Genomic DNA, 26,198 nt, shown 5'->3' on the forward strand with positions numbered 1-26,198 from the left:
ACTGAGCGTCTTACTTTCCTATGTAACACATTTATATCAATGCTGTCGGTGCCAATCAGGAGGAAACCACGACAACACGAGCCTCCGATTCCATTCCAATTCCACTGGCACCCCCCCCCCCAAACTATTAAATTGTGGCCGTGGCTTTCCACTGTGATTTCATTCATTAGCCGTTTGCGAGGCGTCGGTGGAGCCCAGACAAAAGACGCCGTCCTCCTTGAGAACTAAGCGTGGCTGCTTGTTGCTAGACGCTGATTTATTGTTCTCTGTATGAATCACATGGTGCGAATGTGACACAAGCTAAATATAGTCTTTAGCTCTTCCCCCCCCTGCTCACCCTGATTTGCATGCAATCATTTGTTTGATTTGTATCAGCGAGCTGGATCTGGACAGGAGCTATCCTGTGGGCCCTTGAGAATGAGCCAGAACAAATAATGGTCTGTCACACAGGGGGGAAACATATAGGGTGGACTTATCTCGAAGGAACACACCCCCCACCAAAGAAAAAACAGCTTCAAGTGACTCTGTAACCGGAGGAAGAGGTGCGTCCCCATCGCAGGAACATAGACACCAACATGGGACCTGGACGCTTCCCCCATCCACAATGACAGCCACAATGATTGGGTGATGAGACCGCACTCTGACCAGGATGCCTTTCAAACCCCCCCACGTGTGACATGGTGAGTTCAGGGAGGGGGTGACGGTGGGACAAAGAAGGTGAAGCAAACAGGGGAACACGGCAGCATCAGGATCATTAGACCCCACGTCACTCCTCCGATCAAAGCCCTCAGAGTCGCCACAGCCCACCACACGCTAACGTGATTAATGTCAGCTCTCATTTGACGAGCCTGCCAGGGAGGCGGAACCGACTGGGGGCGGGAAAGCTCAGCGGCTAATAATTCCTGCAGGCGTTCTCTATTATTTTTCCGTGAATATCGGTTTGCTTTTGCGTTGGTGACGTGTTCTACTCCACACTTTGTCGCTGTGACGGTTCTTCTTCCTCGTGGAGCTGCCATTCCTGTTTGCCAGGGTGGGCGGGGCTATACTTCACAGGAAACGGCTTCTTTAGCCCTGACAGCCATGACAGCCAATCAAACGGCTCCAGGTTTAGTCCCAGTGCTTTGCAGAGCCACACGAAAGACAAACAACCACTCACACACACACCAACGGACACTTTGGCGTGACCAGGTCACCTCAGCTGTGTGTTTCTGGAGGTGGGAGGAAGCTGGAGAACCCGGGGAGAACCCACGTAGACACGTTGAGAACACACAAACTCCACACAGATAGGACTGGAACCCAGAACCTTCTTGTGAGGACACGGTGCTACCCACCGCACCGCATCCTTCAACCCCAAAGACGGAATCTTTGAGTAGTGAAATGCAGTAAGAAAACATGTTCTTCAGCCAAGACTGAACGTCCAAAGAGCAAATCAGTCACACCTTGATGGTTGTTACTGAGTTTCATTTTGGTAAAACTGTTACTCCTGGAACTTTTGATTTCTTCAGAAGCAAAACTTCTGGAATGAAGTCAAAAATTTGACTTGAAGTTTCATTTAAACTTAAGTCCCTAAGGAGGAGACTTAAATCCCTAAGACTCCTTAGGTTCTTTAGGTCCAGAGGGTCCTTAAGTCCCTCGGGACTTAAGTCCTGAGGACTCCTTAGGGATTTAAGTCCCTAAGACTCCTTAGAGACTTAAGTCCTGAGGACTCCTGAGGTCCTTAAGTCTCGGGGGACTTAAGGAAGCTCTGGACCTAAAGAACCTAAGAAGTCTTACGGACTTAAGTCTCTAAAGAGTCTCAGGAAAATAAGTCTCCAAGGTGTCTTAGGGACGTACGTCCCTAAGGAGTCTAAGGAGCCTTAGGGACTTAAGTCTCTAAGGAGTCCCTTAGAATCGATCATCTGTCCAGCACCAGCATTTTTGTGAATGAGAATGAGTGTGAGCCTCGTCACTGATTGTAAGTGTTGTGTGTTTATCTGTGCAGGGGGGTGGGGTGGGGGGGTAGAGAAAGGTGTGACTCACCCAGAGGTAGCCTTGAGGTAAGGAGGTGCTCGCCGCAAAGAAGCCCAACAACGCACAGCTGACAGGACTGTGGAGGGCGGCTTCCAGCTGCAGGAGACGACATGAAGGAGGGTTAGATCAGGACCAGGACCCGCCTCGCTCACGCCGGGACTGGAACCGGTTTGCACCAGGATCCAGGTGAGCTCAAAGTGTGTGTTAAGAAAAATGCATGACAATATCATGAAGTTTCATTATAAATATCATCATGATGTGGTTTTGTTTGACCAGCAGAGGAGGCTTTGGCCCTGACCCCCCACCACTGGTGTTTCCCCACACCTCAGGGCAGCGGTTCAGACAGGACAGGACTAATGAACGGTGGACGATACAAAGCTCCTTCTGATGTAATAGTTTCTGGGTTCCCCACAGGGTGGAGACTCTTCTGGAGAGTTTCTGTTGCGATCGTCTGACAGGCTTCCAGTTGAGCATCTCATCAATGACCCCCCCCAGCATGTTGTGTTCAGTCACCTGTTGAATATTAACCATATGAACCTCATTCAACACACACACACGGGGAGAACACACAGCACACACAGAAGGGATTCAAACCCAGAACCTTCTTGGAGCGGACTGTGACGGTGTCCGTCTGACAAACAGAACACATCATGGTGTTGTTGAGGTTCTGTGGGATGAGAGTGGGTGAGCTGGGGGGGTGGGGCGTCTTTAGACGGTGCTGCTCGTCCTGCGGTGGTTGTGGTTGGTTTAATCAGTCACCTGGGACCAGCGGCCAATCACAGGCCAGTCTTTCCAGACCTTTAGTGCTTGGTGAGCTAAACCTCTCCAGGGTACGGTTCTGCAGCGCCGCTGGGGTGCATCCACCCCACGAGCGTCGTCCCATCAGCCCCATCAGGTATTCAGAGCAGGAGGCATGCTGGGAACGCTGGGATGGAGAAACGGATCGCCGTGTTCCTTAATGAGTCATCACGCGTCGGAAAGCCCCACACCTCCTCCTGCACAAAGATCTGATCAGGGACTCTCTTTCTGGGGGGCTTCAAAAGCAATTATCTGTTTGCTGATGATGTCCAGTTGTGCTGACAAAATATTAAAAATGACGTCCTGACTGGAATAGTTATTTTAATCCACATTATCCTGCGATAATTAGCAGGAGACATATTTCTGATTTGGAACAAAAGGCTGCCTGTCGGGGTTTAGAACGTGGAGATGAAAACCGATCGCTTCCCGTTCAGGTGCAGACAGCGACGCCGATCAATACGTCCACTTATTGAACTCCTTTAAACAGACTATGGAGCTCTGACGAGCATAATGGCAAAGCCGCCGGATCACGTCCACCTGTACGGATCATATCGATGACTTCAGAAGATCTTCTTCAGCTGTGACCTGTGGGTTGTCATGGCGATGCTAATAAGGAAACAGGAGGGGGACCGTTGAGAAATCAATGAGATCCAAAGTCTCCTTTGTTGCAGGCTGCGTGTGTTTGACCGGCTGGAGCTACCCCCAGGTGTAGAGGCGTGGGGGGGGGCAGCTGAGGGAGGTTTGATGGGAGGACTTCAGGGAGCTGGGGGGGTAGTGGGGGGGTGAGCTAATTAAAGTGAGATTTGTTGGAGTGACGAGAGGGTGGCCTCCCAGCTGCTGAGTACTGGTGACCCATTGGTTGGACGACAGCCTGCTCCACCCATTACCCCAAGAGGGCGCCGGCCCATATGCTGGCTCCAGGTGGCAGCGGTGAGCAGGGGGGGAGACCGACGTGTGTGTAACGGGAGAGACAGGATGGAGCGTTTGGAGCTGATTGACGCAGGTCGCTGACAGACCTCCGGTGAGATCGCCCAAGGTAACCATGACGCCCCAGAAGGCAGTTGGTGTTGTTTCACTTCCCCGAACACATCTGATCGCGTTCAGGAGCGTCTCATAATGTCATCAATAACATGCTCGTGTGATCGGTTCTCTCTGACTGCGGAAACTCACCACAACGTGAACGTAGAGTGTTCAAATGTTATTTATGGTCTAGCACAGCCTGCTGAGCAGCAAACACAAGCAGCATCTCTATTAACTCCTTGCACACACAGAAGCAGGTGGTATTAACTCCAGAGAACACTATAGCTGTGTGTTTTTCTAATTCTATAGTCGCTGAGCCGCCCGCCGGTTCTACAAGCCATCAGTCTTATACCTTGCTAACAAGCTCTAATAGAAAAGCTCTGTTATTTATTACCTGGTAATTGACTGGCGCTGCTGCTCCCTCGTCAATGCAGCCCCTCAGCCCAAGGCTGCACACAACGACTCCAGTCAAATGACTCACATTCTGGGTACTCTTACAGGTAATGAACAACATACCAGCTGCTAACCTGGAAGAGGGGGCTCCTGTTAGCATCAGGAAGACTGGGGAACTAGTGCAGGGCTCAGTTTGTTGGGTCCGTCTCTTAAGACGTGTTCTGGAGCCGACCCTGTTGGACTCATTTCTCTCTACGTTCAGTTCCAGCTGATGATTCACCACAGCGAACACAACATGCAGCGAAGAAAGAGTCTTTTTTTCGTGGTTTCTCACAGATGCTCTGCCTCCACATTGTAACTGCAGGGTCATTTATTTTAAATTAAAATCAAATCAATTAAGAATAGGAAATGTTGGCAAATTAAATCAGTACAACTGGAACACAAACCTCAGCTATAAAACAGATGGGGAGATGTGAACACAATACGAGGAGAAAGCGACACTCGTGCATGAGGTGAAAGCACACACCAGTTTAAACCGATGACCTGGAACAAACTGGAGGAAATGGTTCAATGCTCGTAGATATCAGCTTTAGTCAAGTTTGAGTTTACAGCTTCAGGGGCTTCATGCACCACCTTCTAACTCCGTGGATCTTCAATTCAAGTGAACCAAACTTAAAAAACACACAAGAGATGGAAAATAAATGTTAATCATTCCACTTTTGTAAACTTAGTCATTGCTGCGCACTACGACTGACACATATAGGATGGAATAAGTGAATTAGTCACACAAAGCATCCAGTCCAGTTTGTGAGCAGAAGTCAGTGAATGCTTGTCTGGGAGCGTGTGAGGGCTCCAAGTCCGTTTTATATCCTGCAGACCATAATATTACCACAAAAGAGAAATCTACAGACAACCAACACTGAATGTTGCGACCTTTGACCCCACAGGCTACACTGCATTGACTCCTTGGTCACCATTGACATCTATGGACATTCTGATGGAGCTCGACCTTGAAAATCAGGCTTCTGGTCATGGAATTTATCGTCATGACGACTGATCCAGTTACAGAACAGAGCTTATGATGTAACGAAGTTTTTGTATATGTCAGAGATCACCAACGAGTGAACACGTGTCGCCCTGAGCGAAGCATCATGGGATCGGTCAAGAACAGAAAGAAAACATAGATTAAATGTGTGAAGCGTCGGAGAACGTCCACAGGAGAAGATCAATGGCTACGAAGAACTGGTTCAAACTATTCAAATAGCAGTTAGGACGACAGTTCAGGCAGTTCCTGGTGGAACAGGAGCAGGACTATCCAGACTGCTCCCCAAACAAACTCCAGAGGCCAGCAGCTGTGACACACATGGCCCGAAGTCTCTGACATCTACAACACTTCTTGGACAAATTTGATCATTTTTAGGGGCCCTGTGGGACTTTGTTTGTCTTATACTTTGTGTTGTACTGCCTGTGTTTTACTGCCTGTTGTACTACCTGTGTTGTACTGCCTGTGTTGTACTGCCTGTGTTGTACTGCCTGTGTTGTACTCCCTGTTGTACTGCTTGTTGTACTGCCTGTTGTACTGCCTGTTGTACTGCCTGTTGTACTGCCTGTTGTACTGCCTGTTGTACTGCCTGTTGTACTGCCTGTTGTACTGCCTGTTGCGCCGTGGGTCTGAGAGAACTGACATACATGACATACAGGTACATCTGTGCTGTATGTCATGTATGTGGTACATTAGACTACAAGTTGACTTTGACTTGACTTTGATGCGTCAGGACATTTAATGAGGTACAGACAACTCAATGACTGTCTTTGTAATGAAATTGAACACATATTGACAGAAAGCTGGCTGCAGCGGGACGTCACCACGTTAGCCTTTAGGTACACAACGCTGGTGGACAGGCGTTCTGTCCTGGACAGAAACACGGAGACACAAACCTGCTGTTTGCTCACTTCCTGCCTTCCTCCTCTCTAATGAAGCTCTCTAATGAAGTTCAGAGCACCACCGTTGGAACTTGCTGCTCATGTTATGATTTCATGAGCTCGATGTCACCCTGGGATTTAAATTCCAGCAGCATCCACAAGACAGATCAAAGAGCCAACCACCTGCTGTGCTGCAGGCCTGAGTTCTGCTCTGAATACTGAGAGTCACTTGAAGACAATAAGATTAAACCGTCCACACACCAGAGCTGAGGAGACATTCTGGTGTTGATCTCTTGATAAGACTTCCAGGGCAGTTAGGACTGGAGGTGAAACCATGTGGCTATCATTTCATTATTAAAGCCAACGAAGGACGCTTCCTTCAATTTAATAACCTCTGTCTGTACAGCCGTGATCCCGTCTCCTCTGGCGGTGTTACAGATCACATCATCAATAAGTGGAGAGTAGTGGGAGTGCAGGTTGCACATAGCGGCTGATCGCCACCGGCTGACATTGGTAGGACATCACAAACTCATTTCCATGACTCAACAGCCATTCTTCCTGGCGTCCTTCACCGCTTCCAGCTGAACGATGGCCACATTTACAACAAATGTGATGCAGATTCACTGCGTCGCAGTCTCCTCTGATACACACCAGCTCCTGCAGCCACGGCCATCCCACTGCGAACAGAAGCAGTGTAACGGGTTCAGAGGAGGACAGCGACCCAAAATGTCTCTGTAGTTCATCACGTCTTCCATCTTTCCTTTTTGTGCCTTTTGTCAACATGGGCTTTGAGATGAAACCGCTGGCACGAGCCTGGAGAAGGCTTTTTGTAATCCTACACATCAGATGGCATTAGAAGCAGAACAAAGGGACGGCCGGTCCTGGCTCGGTCGTCACCATCAGCTGCTGTGCCAAGGCGGGGCTGCACATCAAGGAGCATCTCCCCAATTTGAATTTCCCCACTGCAATGCTGAGAAAATAATTCTGCTGTGGCCTCTTTGGCGTAAGATGAGACAAAGATCGATGGTAAGTATTCCACAAACACCACTCCGGTCATCGTACCACCATCATTTAGACCGTTTGGTTCAAGCCTCTATTTATTCATATTTTATTCTAACTTCAATGACTTTGCGGTCTTGAATAGAGAGCATAGCATTGGCAATTCATAGGAGCATTAAAAAAATCAAGATTCCTTCTTTTCAGTATTATGCAAATGAATAATTTTCTAAATCAGACTTTTTTAAAGGATTTCTTTTTGCCTACTGGACATGATTTCCTCTTTACGAAGCTTTTACAAGAACAAACTAAGCAGCATTCAGAGAGGTCGTTTTCCACGTGTGGAAACGAGACACAGGATGACTAATTAGCAGGAGCGACAACAGGGAGAGCACACGGCATTGGTTTAGGGTACAATAGGAAATCAAACGGCAGAAAAGCCCAACTTCCTCCTCGTTTTAGCTTCTTTCCTCTCCTCTCCACACTGACGTCTCATCACAGACGAAGAATGTGACCAAATTAGAACGTTTAGCAGATCTGCAGGATTTCCCCTCTGGTGCATCATTTGTTCCTGCATGCTATCGTGACAGAAAGCCAGGACTGAGGCGTTGCTAGAGAGTCTATGATTCCCTCTAATTAGTATGTTAACTGTCACAGCACAAGATCAGGCCTTTACACATGACCTGGTTGTCGGGCGGTGGGTGTGTCGACCCTGGTCACATGTGTAGGCGCTGCACTGGCAGCTATGGGCAAGGAGAAGACGAGGGAGGGCATGGGAGCAATGTGAGCAGCATCAGATGTATAACTACTGTGTAATTACCATGGAAACAGAGCAAGAAAACACTCTAATCCAGTGGAAACCCTTTCTTTACACCCTAACATTCACATCCCTGTTCCAGCTGTTTAGTAAACTCATTACGTCTCGGACTAATGGGTTGTAATGATGATGCTACTGCATTAGCACGCCTATGCTAACACAACTCGAGTGTTTGCACTGTATATTTCAACAGATTGCAAAGCCGACTCAGCAGCATGTTTTCTTAGCTCCTGTGCTCCAGGAGGACCAGTAGGACCAGTAGGTCCCAGTGCTGAAGCTACTTTCAGATCATCACTAAAGTTCACTGTTCTTTACCTCAACAGGGTGGAAATACCCCAGAACAAAGGAGGGCAGTCTCTCTCCAGTCTCTCTAGCCAAACTGATGGCTACTGTCACCACTGTCTCAACACTGCTTGGCCTTCTGCCCTGACCTCAGACCGAAGGTCCTCCTCATCTGGACCGTTAAGCATCAGAGCCGTGATATCGCTGACCTCCTGCTAACGGTGACAAGTCTAGCGTGTGTGAAGTGTGTGTGAAGCGGCGCTGACCACCAGACCCGACAGCCAGCGACGGGTCTTCTGTGATCCGGCTCCACGCAGCAGACAGCCTGACACTCCTTCCTGCTCCTCACACTCTGCTTGTCAAAAGCTCATCTGTGCCCTGAATCCAGAGGAGAAGCAGGACTGCAGAAACAGCGGAACGCGTTTCATCACTTTTATATATCCTCCTCAACTGGAATATCACGACTTTCTCAACACGGCCATTTTTACAGACACTGATCAAATCAGCGACTCTACGCTACACCAGTGATTCAGTTCAGACGGCATCTTAACTCTGTGAAGGCATTAGAGGTGTTGGACTTTGACTGAAGTATAGAGCAGCTCTGTGTAAAGAACGGACAAACATGGCAACACCAACCATTTACCCAATCTTTCCTGGTAGCTCCATCCTCACCATCTCTCCTCTGGACGTGTCCAAACCATCAGAGTACCTGTCTGTATTCTATCTGTACTACCTTTAAAACACTGATAGATCGTTTAAAGCACTTTTGTGTCTCACAGAAGTCCCCGACTTACGGAACGTAGCACATTTCAGGATGCCGTCAGCCAATAAAATGCGTGTACAGTATCACGTGACTGTTGACCAAAAAACCGCGATGAGCTGAAGTTGCGAGCGTTGATGCACGAATGCGCTCTGCACTACTAATGATAGTAGTGATGGTAGTGAACCCTGAGAGCAATGAAACTGCCCATAGGTGTGAGTGTCTGTATGACTTCCTTCACGTGGCTCCGTGGTGCACTGGCGTTGCAACCAGAGTGTCCCCTTCCTCACCCCCGAGTTGGCCGGGATAGGCTCCAGCACCACACGACCCACGGCAGCGGATGAGGGGATTAGGAAGATCAATGAATGAATGAACAATAACAACAACAACAGCAATAATAATAACAACAACAACAATAATAATAATAATAATAATAATAATAACAATAATCATCATCATAACAATAACAATAATAATAATACTGTAGAAGTCGGAGTCACAGGCTCACTAAGAACAGAAGCTGCTTAGCTCATCATCAGAGAAACAGATGCCTTTAGACACACTATGGAGTTTTAGACTCTATGGAGTTTTAGACTCTATGGAGTTTTAGACTCTATGGAGTTTTAGACTCTATGGAGTTTTAGACTCTATGGAGTTTTAGACTCTATGGAGTTTTAGACTCTATGGAGTTTTAGACTCTATGGAGTTTTAGACTCTATGGAGTTTCAGGACAGAATCAGAACACCTTCAGCTTCTGACCAGACATGAAATATGGCCACAGTCTCCCCTCCCGTTTCTGAGTTATGGTACTGAATAATGGCTGAATCCCAGAACACTGTAATATTATAGTGAATTTGACCTTAAACCTGTTGGATATAAAATGTCATCACTTGATCATTTTATCCTATTACACATTTGGGGGAGGTCCTGTCATATTTAGTGCATAAATCCTTAACTTATGGACACAATGACCTTCCTCTTTGAGTTCAGATGGACGTTTGTGCCAAATCCAAACTAATTCACTGAAAGCATTGCTGGGATATTGCTTTCAGGAGGATGTGACAGACAGCCCAACAACATGACGCCCCCGGCCGCCGTTATCACCTCACACATCACAGGAGTTCTATGGAAACCCGTCTTTATCTAGGAATTTAAAGCTGCAGACGGCGTCTGTTGATTCCTGAAGCAGATGCCACGTTAGATTGTGGCTGACGTCCTGAAACGTCAGCATCGTGTTGGTGTTTTGTCAGCACGTATTGCTGTAATGCCGACCACGCAGTAGAAACGTCACACAAAGACTGTTCACTAACTCATTACTTTGTGTGTCTAAACTGGATCCGAGTAAAAACAGGCCACTTAATTGGGGGCATCGGTGGGTAGCTCACAGAAACCTGAGCATCATCTGCATAGATAACAATAAAATCAAGATGGACAAATACAGGAACAGTACACTCTGCTCATAATTATGATTTATTTGATCCTGACACACATCCTGTAAGGACATGCACAATGTTACTGTAACCCTCACAACCTCGACCCCCAGGGGCCCGCTGTCATTCCACCAGATCACAAAAACCACTTTAACGTCTTTAAAGGATTCCATACAACTTCAAAAAAGAGAAGACACGGATGAATCAGAGCGGTAATCGTGTGACCTGTGTAAACTTGGGGAGTGTATTAGGGAGGAGATGTGGCCAGGCTTTGTGCTTCTCTGGGCTAAGACACAGAAGCTAATCCTCCCAGAGAAACAGAAGGAAGCTCACGCTGATGCAGAGTTCTCCGTTTGTCACTTCAAAGCATACATGATGAAATCCTCCGAGGTATTAGAAGTGTTCTGGCACGCGATCCGGTCCTGGGCTAATGCCTCATAAAGACTTTGGAACGGTGTCCTTTCACTCTTTCACGAGCCCCTGCAGCCTTGAATCTCTTACAGCTCTTCACAGCAGCTGCAAAGGAACAAGTGCATGCCTACCAGAGGACACGAGGAGTGTTTCTGAGCCATTATCTGGCCAATGCATTCCTGCCCCGTCTCCACAGCGCTGCTACATTCACACGCCTCATTGTGGAACGAGGCTCCGAGGTCCTTCACAAGTTTTCTGATTTAATGTTTATAAAGGAATAGAATTCTAAAGAAAAAACACTTCCTGAATGGAGCCGGGTGCATGTTGAGCTGTCAGGTTATTGGTTTCCATAGAGCACTGTGTCTGCTATCGGGTTTCAGATCATAGCCTGCTGCTGAGAACTGAAAGAGGTTTCAATCACATGTTCCTGTGCAAAGGAGAGAATAGAAACACATATTGTGTGGATCTGGCTACTATGTCTGGAATGTATAGGTTTTTATTTGTCCAGTAATCATTTAAACTGTCCAGTATTACCCAGGGTGACATCAAATTGTGTATTCCGTCTAACTTGTAGCTCCAAAGCCCAAGGCAGCATGAGCTCCTTCCCATAAAGGACAGCAGGAAGTGATGGGGAGATGTCTGTGTAGGGTCTCGCTCATCCTGGTCATGGATCTCCAGAACTGCTTAAATCAATCCACTGGACATTAAGACAGTTTCTTGAAGACGTTTCTCCTCTCGTCCCAGAGACGTCTTCAGTTCTGGCGGTGTCTGGTCTGGTCCCAGCTAATTACCCCTGTGGGGTGTGGGCAGTGCTATTCATATTCACTGAAACCCGTCTGGCTCCTCAACGATGGTTGATGGGGGTGCCAGGGGGGTGTCAAAGGGGGGGTTGTTGAAATGTGAGTTTCACAGAGTCTTTGCATACTAATGAGGGTCATTAGCATGAGACACATCACCTGGGTTCATTTGCTGAGTCGTTCTTTTTGGGATCCAAAGCTGTTTAAGTAAATCCACTGGACTTTAAGAAACTCTTTTTGGGAGTTTTGAAAGGACCTGATTTGCTCCCCTTTCTGCTCAGGTTACCTTCTAGGCCCCCGGTCCAACAGCAAAAACTAGTTCAGTTTCATGTCTAAATGGTGTGTGTGTGTGTGGGGGGGATAAAGGAGCGTGAACCAATCGTTAAACTGCGATCACCACCAAAATAAGTCTTGACTATTCACCAAGACAGCAGCCGGGCCTCAGACGGAGGCAGAGGGTGAGGAAGAAAGACGGGTTAAAGGTCAGCAGCTCAATGGAAGGTGTGTGTGTGTGTGGGGGGGGGGGTTCTGTCAGGTCTGCTCTCCCTCAGCAGACCAGCGATCAGCTCTATCTGTGGCTCTAATGAGTTCACCCACATGCCCCCAGAGCACCAGGTGCCCCCCAGCCGCTCGCGGCCAGCATTGGATCGAGACCCCCCCACTGACCCGTGTGTCCCGTTCACCCCACGCCGCCTCAGAACCTTATTTTGTGTAGGAAGCGGCTCTGGCCCCTTTGGCCCCCTCTCCTTTAATCCTGCCTCCTCATCTTCATCCTTTCTCCTCAGAGGAGGAGGAGCTGAAGACGCTGCAGAGCTTTGACTCCCAGGGACACGAGTCCCAGAGGGGGTGGATGAGACACGGAGACGGGGGGGGGGGCGCTGCCGAGCTAAGCCCCTAATCACGGGCTGCTCGGCGTGAACGACTTAAAGTCCCTCCATTAAAAGCTTCTGTCATCAAAAAGACGAGAGCAACGGTGTGTGCTCACCTCCCCAGCGTCACCATCACAGCCTCAGGGGTGGGGGAGCACAGAGGTGTGTGAGGAAAAGCATCTCAAGCACACACACACAGGTGTGATGGGACACATGTATGTGCACACGCAGCAATGTGAGCGTCTCACTTTCCCTTCCAGTGGCTCACATTAGCCTTGATAGCGTGAGCGGCTATAACAGCGCTCTATGCTAATGACTCATGTGACGGCGCACACGCTCAATTTGAGAACCAATTTCATGGTAAACCACATTCCTGAGCCGCGCAGCCGCCATCGCACTTTTTTCCCAGCATGCTTAAGTGCTACATTTGTTCAGGCAGAATACGGGCGGCTCCTCGGGGGCCGCAGGGCCCCACCGACTGAAAATATATGAACTGACTTGGCTCCACTTGCAGCCAGGTGTACCACACTCTGGAGCGTCCCTGATACCTTTGGGGACCCCCCCCCATTCCCACATTCCCAGCTTCAGTTTGGGACTCAGTTTCCTGTGTGCAGCATCAGTCTGGGGGGGCGGTGGGTCCTAATCTAATGTCTGAACATTGATTTACACTTGGGTGTCCCGCAGCCATTAAGATAATTGCATGATCGCTTTATAACATCCTCCCCTGCTGACGGAGGCGGTCTGCCCCCCCCTGAACACACCTCCCTCAGTCAGACCGGTAACCACATTACAGCGCTACAAGATGTGCTGGGATGTCTCATCTTTCACCTGCTGCTCATTGATCTCCTGGCGTCTGACTTCTGGACCCTTTCAGGCGAGTGCTCACCTGCGCTGACCGTTTGATCCATCGGGGGCTCCTGGGTCTTAACGGCTCGCATCGATCGGGAGTCTTAGTCGGCATCTTGAGGGGATGCATTTGTGTCACCTTGTAATTCCGATAGTCGAGCTATTTTTCGAGTGAGATCATCAGTTAGGCGTGTCTTCTGAGCGGCGCAGCGAGGCAAATGGACTTTGATTGCCTTCAATGGGACAGACTGTAAAATGACGCTACGACGTCTTTGACAAAATCCTCAAGAAAAGAACCCCCCCACCCCGCAGAGGGAAAGAGCTGATTCAGAGAAGTTTGGAGACGTCTGGAGAAGTGAAAGTCACATCGGTCTGACGGATCAATCCAAAGGGGGGGTGACGCCTCCTGAATACAAACCCTGACCGTTCCTTCAACACAGAACCTCTGGGGCCCAGTGTGAATCAGGAGCTCAGAGGTCGGACAGACTTTAAACTCCTCACACTGGTGTCTGGGCACGTATTACCACACACACACACACACACACACAAACAGGGACTACCAGGTACTTCACCTAATCATGTTTGGTAGGCAGTCATGTGATACTGTACACGCATCCTATTGGCTGACAGCATCCTGAAGGGTTCTACGTTCCATGAGTCTCACACTTCCGTGAGACACTAAAGTGTTTTAAACAGTCTATTGTTTTAAAGGTGACACAGATAGAAGGTGGTTTAATATCAGTATGGGGGGGTTCACAAACGTTTAAATTACCGTAAATAATAGTTTGTCGCTCTATTGTGGAATTTGTTAATCTTGTGTGGTTCCTGAACGCGTTAACCGTGAGGAACGAGGGGTCAGTGTATTGTAATGTCAGTGTTGGTGTGTTCGTCCGTTAGGCCACCAAATGTTTCACCACCATTCAGACAGAAAGACGAAACTAAAAGCTCATCACTCAGGCAGCAGAGGGGAAGAAGGTGAGACGATGACCATAAGAAAACTAGGTCAGGGTCAAATTTCAACAGGATGAGACAGAAAGACGAAACAAAAGGCGTTATATTCAGGGAGGCGAGGGGATGGGAATTCGATCACAACCAAGGTCAAAGTTTCATTCTCATACCTTTTCAGGTACACATCAAGCATTCATTGCTGCGACCGTTATGAAAGTAGTATGGGGTAAAATGTTGAATTCAGGTGGGTCGCGGGATGTTGCGGTCTGACTTGTTCTAATAGCAGACACACATCTAAGGAGGCCTTTTCATTATAGACAGTGTCTCTAATCCATCGACCCGTATGATGTAAGAGCAGACCTGTTAGACTGCAGCTGTAGTCCACAGATGACCAACGCACCAAACATTAACGTAACGTAAGTACGGACACAAAGGCATTCCAGAAACCCCTTCTGGGTGTTGGATCTGGATCTGTGTTTGTCTCTGAGCGCTGGAGCTCGTTACCTTTCTCTCAGGTGACTTTGTGGCAAAGACAGGCATGTGGCAGACGAGCACCGGGCAGCAGAGAGGGGCCGTCGTCTTCCCCTCCTCCTCCCCACACAACCAGCCGGGCGAGTTCTCCTCTCCTGGAACACATAAAGAACGCGTTCACTCAGCCTCACCTGACCTCAGGTCTGCGTCGCATTATCAGCGAATCAGAAGGATGCTGCTCCAGGTTCGTAAAGCCAATGGCGTTATTAGCATGTGAGGTTTAATCACCTGCCATCAAATGATGTAATCACCATTTGAGCGCAGGTGATTAAACCTGCACTTAAACTACAATGAAAGACAGTCCCAGCAGGACGCGTCCACGCTACCATGGACGTGTCACCTGAACACCTCCAGCTGAGGCTGAAAACACGTGTGTGGTCATCCAGGTGTAAGCAACGATGCAGAAAATACTCTAATTATGGGATTTCCTAATCAAACCTTTCAATTAATAGAAATTAATTGTGTATGGAATTCAGCAGCACGCAAAAATGTGATGTGTAACGTGTTTGTGTCCACACACACACACACACACACACACACACACACACACACACACACACACACACACACACACACACACACACACACACACACACACAGCAGGATCACAAAATAAACTCTAAACTAGAGAAAACTCTCACAAAGTTTGTGTAACTTTGACCGAGGAGTAAACAGCTGAGTTTTATTTGTTATTTTATCGTTTTTTTAACGACTTGTTGTCTCATCAGCGGAGCGGGGGGGTCCGGCCAACGAGGGGGGGGGGTGGCAGCAGTGAAGGTGAAAGAAATTAAAAGTAATGTTGTTTCACACACACACACACACACACACACACACACACACACACACACACACACACACACACACACACACACACACACACACACACCGGACCTCTGCTGACATGACAACACACTTCCAGTGCATCAGAGCGATGATGGAGAGGAGATGCTGATCACTACTTTTGTCGTTGTTGTCTCGGGGCGAAGCAGAAACCTCTTTCCATCAGAACCAGCGCCACGTCGTCTTAGTTTAAGACGTGTTCCTGACAAGATGTGTCCTTTACTTTAAAGTCCTTCTAACGCTTAAAGCTGAAATACAGACGAGAAAGGCTGTTTAGAACAGAGACAATGAGATGCCGCCAAACGATGGAACGACCCAAGTACATCAGTGTGTTTCTGCCTTTACAGAAATCTCCTGAGTGTGTCACCAGACTGGATAGTGAACACACCGACAGTGGAAAGCACCACATACATGCATGCGTTTGAACTAGTAACCAGAGTGTGTTGTCTTAATTTCCCTTCAGAAATTAAATATTTTCCACTTTCCAATACAAACATATTTTTTATCAACCAATAGACATGCAGATTCTACCTGTGTATAATTAATGATATATAACTTACATAAACACTGATAAAGTAACGCAAAAGTCATGAGAACACACGAGATCCGGTCTCACTGATGTATCCATCCACCAACACGCGGTAAAGAACGAGATGCGGTCTCACTGATGTTGTCTCCTCGTGTCCTGCCCCCCCACACTAAACGGGTCTATTTTAGTGAGTGTAGGACATGAAGACATTGGTGGACTCCTCTCCTGGACCTGTTCTACCTCCTCACACTGTGTGTTCACATCCTGCTGGCTTTATAATAAAGAGAATTACAGGGAGAGAAATAAAGAACATTTACATTACAGTCTTAATGGCAATTATAAGTAGGGCACACAGTTTACGGCGGCTACCGACCAATTAGTGTCAAGGAGAGGAAGTGTTTTCTCACACACACACACACACACACACACACACACACACACACACACACACACACACACACACACACACACACACAGACACACACACACACACACACACACACACACACACACACACACACACACACACACACACACACACACAGACACACACACACAGACTGCAGCCAAGGCTCTAATCCCAACAGTCAGAGGTAATAAAAATCAAAGCATGACTTATATGTCTGGAAAAATGATGAAATGGGCCTTTTATATGTGTGTGTGTGGGGGGGGGTGTCTTTTAGTTTGATGGAAAGGCTTCTGTTTAGACCATAAAACATTGTCCTTATGATGATGTTGTTGGTTTCATGTTTCCTCTGATTTACTCGTCTTTGGTTGTTTGTGTTGTTTGTTGTGTTTACCTCCATGTGTGTCATGTAATTGTTGTGAAGAGTTTTATTCTTTGGAATATATAAAACCTGTGACTAAATGGAGCCAGTCGTCCATCTTTGGTTCGGGTTGGGGGTATTGGTTCGGTTTGGGGGTATTGGTTCGGTTTGGGGGTATTGGTTCGGGTTGGGGGTATTGGTTCGGTTTGGGGGTATTGGTTGGGGTTGGGGGTATTGGTTGGGGTTGGGGGTATTGGTTCGGTTTAGGGGTATTGGTTCGGGTTGGGGGTATTGGTTCGGGTTGGGGGTATTGGTTCGGGTTGGGGGTCTTGGTTTGGGTTGGGGTATTGGTTCGGGTTGGGGGTATTGGCTCGGGTTGGGGGTATTGGTTCGGGTTGGGGGTATTGGTTCGGGTTGGGGGTCTTGGTTTGGGTTGTGGGTATTGGTTCGGGTTGGGGGTATTGGTTCGGGTTGGGGGTATTGGTTTGGGTTGTGGGTCTTGGTTTGGGTTGGGGTATTGGTTCGGGTTGGGGGTATTGGTTCGGGTTGGGGGTATTGGTTTGGGTTGGGGGTATTGGTTCGGGTTGGGGGTATTGGTTTGGGTTGGGGGTCTTGGTTTGGGTTGGGGTATTGGTTCGGGTTGGGGGTATTGGCTCGGGTTGGGGGTATTGGTTCGGGTTGGGGGTATTGGTTCGGGTTGGGGGTCTTGGTTTGGGTTGTGGGTATTGGTTCGGGTTGGGGGTATTGGTTCGGGTTGGGGGTATTGGTTTGGGTTGTGGGTCTTGGTTTGGGTTGGGGTATTGGTTCGGGTTGGGGGTATTGGTTCGGGTTGTGGGTATTGGTTGGGGTTGGGGGTATTGGTTCGGTTTAGGGGTATTGGTTCGGGTTGGGGGTATTGGTTCGGGTTGGGGGTATTGGTTCGGGTTGGGGGTCTTGGTTTGGGTTGGGGTATTGGTTCGGGTTGGGGGTATTGGTTCCACAGCTACAGCGCTGTGTGAAAGGGGCCATCAATACATTCACTACGACTGTAAACCAGCAGATAGAAGCAGAAGAGTGTTTCTGCAGCGGCTGAAACGATGCCGCCCTAACAAATCATTTCAATTAGAACCCTTCGACACTGGGGTTCACTCACACCGCAGGAAGGTGTGAACGGATGTGTGTGCTGAGACACATTAAGCTGAACTGGCCTGAGGTGGAGCGGTTGTGTTAGTGTGTGGATGCTTTTCTAATTACATAGTCAGATAGCCCCTTTTTATTGGTTCCCTGGGAGGAGAGGGGCCGGCTTTTACGGGGAAGCTGGTAACTAATGGACAAGTGGATGCACAAATTAAATCAATAACTAGACGGGTGGAGTCCATTACGCTGCTGCCCTTCCTGAGGATGGGTGCAGCGATGGAGAACAATAGACAGAGAGGTTCTAGTCATCAGCAGACAGGACGAGTTTATTAAAAATGTGTTTTAAAGGGTAATAAACACCATTACATGTTGTAATGTGAATTCAGCCTCATACTTGTACCGTCTCAATCACTTTCAGTGAGACCTGGACTAGAGGCTAGACCTGAACCCAGACCAAGGACTAGGATGAATGTAGGGACGACTATGTTCTCAGTGATGAAGTCAGTGTTTAATGACGTTTAATGTCTTCATTGATGGAGGTGTTGGGTTAGAATAATAAACTTCAGGACATTTCATTTCTCAGCTTCTTTATTCAAATGGTGCGTTTGTTTCCAGCTGATGAAGATTAATTTGCAGAGCATGGTGCTCCATCAACCCCCCCGTGACACAAAGGGCAAAGATATAAACTAATTAAATACACCAGTGCAATTGATATTTCTCATGGATCAATGCTAGTGTGTGATCTGATAATTAAATCTGTGATAATGTTTACTTATCATGAACATTCTCGTGTTTGAGCAGTCAGATAGGGAGATAATCTTTGCTGTCTGAGAGATTAATTTTAGTGACTGAAGGCAAAATCCTTGTGCATGAATTTCCTTCCACAGCGGGGGTGAATGTTTGTATTAAAGGTATTAACAATGGAAATCTTTCTATCTTTTTCATTGAGACAACAAACATAAACAGCACAAATTTAATAGATAAACCAACACATGAAGAGCAGTCGCCACAGCAACCGAGCCGTGAAGCTGTGGGCCAATGAAAGGAAAGCCTTGGCAGCCTCTCCTAAACCCTGAACGACTTTGCCAACTTCCTGTTGCCTGTGCGGTAAACATCAGCATGGCCCAGGTGAGCGGACTGGAAAGGCGTGTCGGAGCCGGCGCCAGAACCTCTGGACTGAGGAAACCTGCTGGTCTGCTCAGAGGAAACACCTGAACACCTGGAGCACAGCAGGAGGACCTGTCCTCTGGTCCTGCTGGGGGACCCACTGCTGTCTCAGTAGTCCTTGCATATTATTAATAATATAATATTAAAAATATTATTAACAATTAATAATATTATTGATAACATTAGATTAATGGTATTCATATTATTGATATAATAATAATAATAATAATGTTATTATTTGTTATTAATAATATGAATATTAATAATATTCACATTATTAATATTATTATTTTAATATTAATATATTATAAATATTAGTATTAATAATTACTATTTTTATTCTTTTAATTGTTGAGCATTAATAATTATTATAATTATTAATTATTGATCATTAATGATAATATTATTAATAATGATAATATTATTAATAATATTGCTATTAATCATATTCTCAATATTCTGCTCCTCCCTGACATACACACACACACACACACACACACACACACACACACACACACACACACACACACACACACACACTCCCTCTCCATCTTCCTCTCTTTGACCACTCATTCACCTGTTCCTGTCGTCTCCTTCTGCCATCCCTCACCATTTGATGGCCTCTTGTGCTTCTAGTGAAGGCCATCAAAGTCAGCAGCCTTAAACCCCCCCTGAAAGGGCTGAGCCCACACGGTCGGAAGCAATTATTTCTGCTCTGAGAAAGTCCATTAATTAGGCATCGCTTCTGGCTATTTCAGCGATACCCTTCAGGAACGGTGGGGCCACTCTGAGACGCATGAAAGATGCAGCGGCACACAGGTTATTAATGCACCCCGGGGCTCGTGGCGAAGTGCCACAGCAGGGCAATTCCACTTTCCTTTTCAAGGCTTCAGAACTACACTACATGCACTCACAAAGTGACAAACGCTGTTTGCCAGTCTCTGCCATGTTCTGTGATGTGAACGGTGATGTTGAACATCCACCACCGGTCAGGCCTCCAAACGTTAAGGAAACGCTGCAGATGGAACGGTTTCTACTGTAGATTAACAAGGGGGCGTTAATGGATATGCTGATTTAATACGGCATGCAGGAATGTCTTTAAAGTCATTGGCATTCACTCTTGGGGCACAGCGAAGGCTGCGGACTACATCAGGGGGGGGGATGCTGCTGTATTTTCTCTAAATGAGCTGATGGGATAAACACTGGTGTGAAAATGGGTTTGGGAAATGGCTTTTGTGATGTCTAATCACTCACTAAATCATGCATGAGAACATTAGCTATTTGTGGTGTCCACCATTCAGGGCCATCTGGGAGCACGACACCCATTTAAAAGCCAACCAGCCCACGGTTGGCTGCTTTGGAGCGCAGGTCCCCCCCCCCCCGAGCGCCGGGCGGGTCTGCCTCCGCCTGCGACGGTGAGGGAGCCTCGGTGACGGCACGTCATCCGTGAAATTAAATCAACTACTCGTTTATCGTAATTACATTTGGTTAAATGGGAAGGCAAAGTGTGGGCGTAACACAATTAACATATAACTGTCATCTTAACCAGGTTGGTGCTGATCTACCCCCCAAGGGATGGAATCCATCAGCTGCACTCATCTAACATTCATCTGGATGGACCCAGAGCATCACAGGAACTTTAGACCAACGGCCGACACACAACCGACTTATCCTTATTGATTTATTGATAAAGCTAGTCATATATAGCTATCTCGGATGAGTTATTACCCTTATTGATTGGCATAGTTTGGGGTAAAAGCAGGAAAGAGGAAGCTAGAGCTTCAAGTCACATTTGACCTGAGACTGCAACATCCTGCGACACCCCTAAAGTCAACATTCTACCCTGACCTACACATTTTTGAGCCTCTGGCTTCCTGAAAATTTTTTGTTTTTTTTCTGATTATATCATCAGGTTTCAGAGACGTGTACCTAAGAAGGAACACAGTCCACCCTCGCCAATTCGCACATTAACGAATGCGACTTCACCTCATCGCCGATTTTTAGTTGGTAGTCATGTGACACCGTACACGTGATAGGTGTCCAAAACTGTGGTGAGACCAGCGATGTTGTTTGGTCTAGAGACAGTGTCCCTGAGGAAAAGACAGGAGACAGAGCTGGAGGTAGCAGAGATGAAGATGCTGAGGTTCTCTCTGGGAGTGACCAGGATGGATAGGATCAGGAATGAGTCCATCAGAGGGACAGCACATGTTAGAGGTTCTGGAGATAAAGTCAGAGAGGCCAGACTGAGATGGTTTGGACATGTCCAGAGGAGAGATAGTGAATATATTGGTAGAAGGATGCTGAGTTCTGAACTGCCAGGCAGGAGGCCTAGAGGAAGACCAAAGAGGAGGTTTATGGATGTAATGAGGGAAGACATGAAGGTAGTTGGTGTGAGAGAAGAGGATGAGAAGACAGGGTTAGATGGAGGACACTGATTGGCTGTGGAGACGCTGAAGGGAAAAGCCCAAAGGAGGAGAAGAAGAAGTCATATATCGCTGTTTCTGATAAGTTATAACCTTTATTGATTTGCATATTTTGGGGTGACTATTTCCAGCAGCAGGGAGGAGGAAACAAACACAAACCAAATCAATAAATGAAACTTTGCTTCAAGACACTGAAGCTTTCCAGATGCCGACCGTCTGCAGGTGGGGGTTTGCTAGCACACCCGTCTTTTAGCTCGGAGGCTACACTGAAAGAAAACAGTGTGTTTTCAAATCATCTGGGGCTCCGGTGGCGTCTGGAGAATTGGAACGAGACGTCTACGAGGGACGGGGCTTTTGTCAGATTGTTAACACCGGACTGAGAAAACCTTTCCACCGACGTGATGAGTGGATAACGACCGGCAAAATAATCCTGACAAAAATATATTCAATAGCGAATTATTCATCAAACACAACACATGAAAAATGTAGTGTATATGTTCAACAAACACCAAGACACGCTAACATTAACATTAAAAAGTGGAGAGTCAAGAAGTTAAAGCATCTGAGGCAGATATTGAATCATATCTGAATTATATACGCACTGCAGCGATTCCATCTCAAACTTATTGTGAAAAACCTTTTTTTATGCATGAACTCTGTTTTCTTAACAGATTGGCATTTCTATTACCATCAGTGTGTGAATGCTGGTGAGGCGGTGAAAGCAGAGGGCTGCGGCGTGGGCTGCAGACCCTGAACATGTACACAAACGCATCCAAACCAATCAGGAGGAAGGTAAACGTGAAAGGAACGCGGAGGATCAGCTCGAGAAAAGGAAGCAGTACAATGGGAGACGCAATTCTTCCTCCTTTGCTTTGTGGGGAGTTCAGTCGCTGCTGCCTCACCACGGATGGAATACAGAGCAGCTCACACACACACACACACACACACACACACACACACACACACACACACACACACACACACACACACACACACAGTGTTAGAGCTTTAACACAGATTAATGTCTCCTTCAGTATCTGACCACATGACCATCCTGCAGAGCGGGGGTCACCCTTCCTGTGACGTCACCCGTGACCTTTGGGACGTACAATATCATCATCCTCTGACCTTGACATTTGACCTCTGAACATATTTTTCCAGACGGGATGAACTTGAGCTCTGGTTGTCATGGTGACCCCCCCCCCCCTGACAGTCTTCAGACCCTGCAGACGTCCCACGCTGTGATGTAGAGACATCACCTGATTGTTTGATGTCTTGGCTCTGGCAGTAATTCCTCAACATACCCCCCTCTTTTACTCCATTTGCCCTAACAGCCCTCTTCTGTGTCTCTGTTCTCTCATGACTTCCTTTGAAGGGAGAAAAAGTCGCTGAAGACTCTTCAACTAATCCAGAATGCTGCAGCCTGTGTTCGGACCAGGACCAGTACCAGAGACCAGGTTCTGACCAGGACCAGCACCAGAGACCAGGTTCTGACCAGGACCAGTACCAGAGACCAGGTTCTGACCAGGACCAGCACCAGAGACCAGGTTCTGACCAGGACCAGTACCAGAGACCAGGTTCTGACCAGGACCAGTACCAGAGACCAGGTTCTGACCAGGACCAGCACCAGAGACCAGGTTCTGACCAGGACCAGCACCAGAGACCAGGTTCTGACCAGGATCAGTACCAGAGACCAGGTTCTGACCAGGACCAGTACCAGAGACCGGGTTCTGACCAGGACTAGCACCAGAGACCGGGTTCTGACCAGGATCAGTACCAGAGACCAGGTTCTGACCAGGATCAGTACCAGAGACCAGGTTCTGACCAGGACCAGTACCAGAGACCAGGTTCTGACCAGGACCAGTACCAGAGACCGGGTTCTGACCAGGACCAGTACCAGAGACCAGGTTCTGACCAGGACCAGCACCAGAGACCAGGTTCTGACCAGGACTAGTACCAGAGACCGGGTTCTGACCAGGACTGACCAGGACCAGTACAAGAGACCGGATTCTGACCAGGACCAGTACCAGAGACCGGGTTCTGACCAGGATTGACCAGGACCAGTACCAGAGACCAGGTTCTGACCAGGACCAGTACCAGAGACCAGGTTTCTGACCAGGACCAGTACCAGAGACCGGGTTCTGACCAGGATTGACCAGGACCAGTACCAGAGACCAGGTTTCTGACCAGGACCAGTACCAGAGACCATGTTCTGACTAGGACCAGTACCAGAGACCAGGTTCTGACCAGGACCAGTGCCAGAGACCATATTTCTCCTGTGTTGCTTCTCTGCACTGGCTTCCTGTGAAGCTAGGATAGATGTTAAAATACTCCTCCTCACTTCCAAAGCCCTTGGTGGCACCGACCTTCTGAAGGAACTTTAGTTCCTTATAATCCATCTAGAGCATTACGCTCTCAACATACTGGCCTACTGGTGGTTCCTAGAATCTACAAAAGTAGGACGGGGGCTAGAGCCTTCTGCTATCAAGCCCCTCTATTGTGGAACCCGCCCCCTCCCTCAGTTCAGGAGGCAGACACCCTCTCACTATTTAAGACTAGACTTAAAACTTTTCTTTTTCATAAATTTTACAACTAAGGCAGCTTAGGTTACTACGTGTTTTCTTCTAGACCTACTCTGTTAGAGACTCAACATCCAGACTCACTGAGCTCCTCCTCCTCCTCCTCCTCTCTGACCATCTCTGTTACTCCTCCTCCTCTCTGATCGTGATGTCTACTAAAGATTTTTAGTAGACAGTCAAGTGATACCGTACTCGCATTCTATTGGCTGACGGCATCATGAAGTGCGCTTTAAACAGTCTATCAGAGTGTTTTAAAGGTAATACAAATGGTCTCCAGTCCTGGTCTCCATTCACACCTTTACTAACCCAACTTCTTCCCTGGAGTCTCTGTGCTCTATGTCCTCACAGGTTCTCTCAGGTTCACCCCTCATCCACCCATTAGCTGTGGACCTGCTCCCCCCCCATTAAACCAGTACCACCCCCCATCAATCTTCCTTCCTCCTTCCACCATACCGTCATCCAATCAGCTGTAATTGTGCCTTGAATTCACCAACTCCCTGATGGTGAACATGTATGAAGACAACAACCCAGGGGTCGGTGAACACAGCCTGACCTTCTGGTCCCCCATTCAGCTCCTGCATCAAATGGTCTGACTATAACCACAGAGACACTGACTCTATCTGGACTCTCTGACTCTCTGTCTCTGTGTCTGACCCTGTCCTGATCTTACTTTGATTTCTTTTCCACCCAACCGGTCGAGGCGGATGGCCGCCCAAAAGAGTCTGGGTCCTGTCCAGAGTTTCTTCCTCAATGAGGGAGTTTTTCCCACCACTGTCTCTGATGCTCTGGAGGGTTCCGTTGGGTTTTTCTGTCTGTTAAAGCGCTTTGAAATGTCTGCTGTCATGATTAAACGCTATATAAATAAAACTTGATTGATTGATTGACTGATTGACTGTAAAGCTGGGGATTGTGAAGCTGATGCTGTTGTCGATGCTCCTGTGATCGGTGAATGGATCTGAAACCGTTCTCAGGTTTATCTATTCACACGGCAGACGGGGGTCTGGAGCGCCCCCCTCAGCTCCGGGGTAACAGCCTGACGGAGACGGATGGCTGCTGACAGCCGTGACGCTCCACCGTCACTCCACATGAGACGGAATGGACTGGACCGTATTTACATTTTGATAGCATCTTGCCCCCGCTCCTCGGGGTGTTGGGGGCGTGTTTCCCACAGGTGTGAATCCACAAAATTGGAGAAAATTCAATAAATGTTTATTTGATGTTTTCTCTTCAAGTGTAAATTGGAGCGACGGACTTCCAGCCTTCCTCTGTTCATTTATCCTCTTTGACTCCTGCTTAATATTCATGGCTTCCATCAACAATCCTGCAGCGTCGCTTCTGCTGCTTTGTGTGTGAGCAGCGGAGAACCCGTGTGATCGGGCTCCGAACACACCCATGGTCGCACCACTGCCTCCTCTGAATGACAGATCCACGCCAGAGCGCTCATCAGCGAGGCTGCGGCGCAGCTGATAAAGGTGTGTCTGTGGGGGGGGCTGGGCTATATATATATACACATGTATATACATATATATGTATATGCACATAGATAGTGATCCCTTGTTACTCGCAGTTAATGCGTTCCAGGAACCACCCACTAAAACGAAATACCACGATCACTTTGTGATGCCGTCAGCCAATAGAATGCGAGTACGGTATCACTTGACCGTCTACTAAAAATCAGCGATGAGGTGAAATCACAAGTGTTGATGTGCAAGGGATTACTGTATACACACATACGTTATATAAACATATACATGTATATACACATACAGTCCTCTCCCACGCATCAACACTTGTGATTTCACCTCATCGCTGATTTTTAGTAGACAGTCAAGTGATACCGCACTATTGGCTGACGGCATCACGTCAGCCAATAGAATGCGAGTTTAAGGTTCCAAACCAACGGCTGCTCTGTTAAAGAGTATAAAGATAACAGGACCAACACTAAA

General features: G+C 47.6%; 1 protein-coding gene across 6 annotated transcripts in view; it reads right to left on the reverse strand.

Moving 5' to 3' along the window:
- Positions 1–26,198, reverse strand: part of arhgef10la (Rho guanine nucleotide exchange factor (GEF) 10-like a) — a 95,960-nt gene that overhangs the window by 22,796 nt on the left and 46,966 nt on the right. For all 6 annotated transcript variants that reach the window (XM_068315022.1, XM_068315024.1, XM_068315021.1 and 3 more), the window contains 2 exons: positions 14,805–14,926; positions 2,020–2,106 (listed from right to left, as the gene is read on the reverse strand). In XM_068315022.1, coding sequence (XP_068171123.1) covers positions 2,020–2,106; positions 14,805–14,926 — 209 coding nt within the window. The remainder of the gene's footprint in view (positions 1–2,019; positions 2,107–14,804; positions 14,927–26,198) is intronic.

The sequence above is a fragment of the Antennarius striatus genome, chromosome 5 (genome assembly GCF_040054535.1).
Source record: "Antennarius striatus isolate MH-2024 chromosome 5, ASM4005453v1, whole genome shotgun sequence".
NCBI lineage: Eukaryota > Metazoa > Chordata > Actinopteri > Lophiiformes > Antennariidae > Antennarius > Antennarius striatus.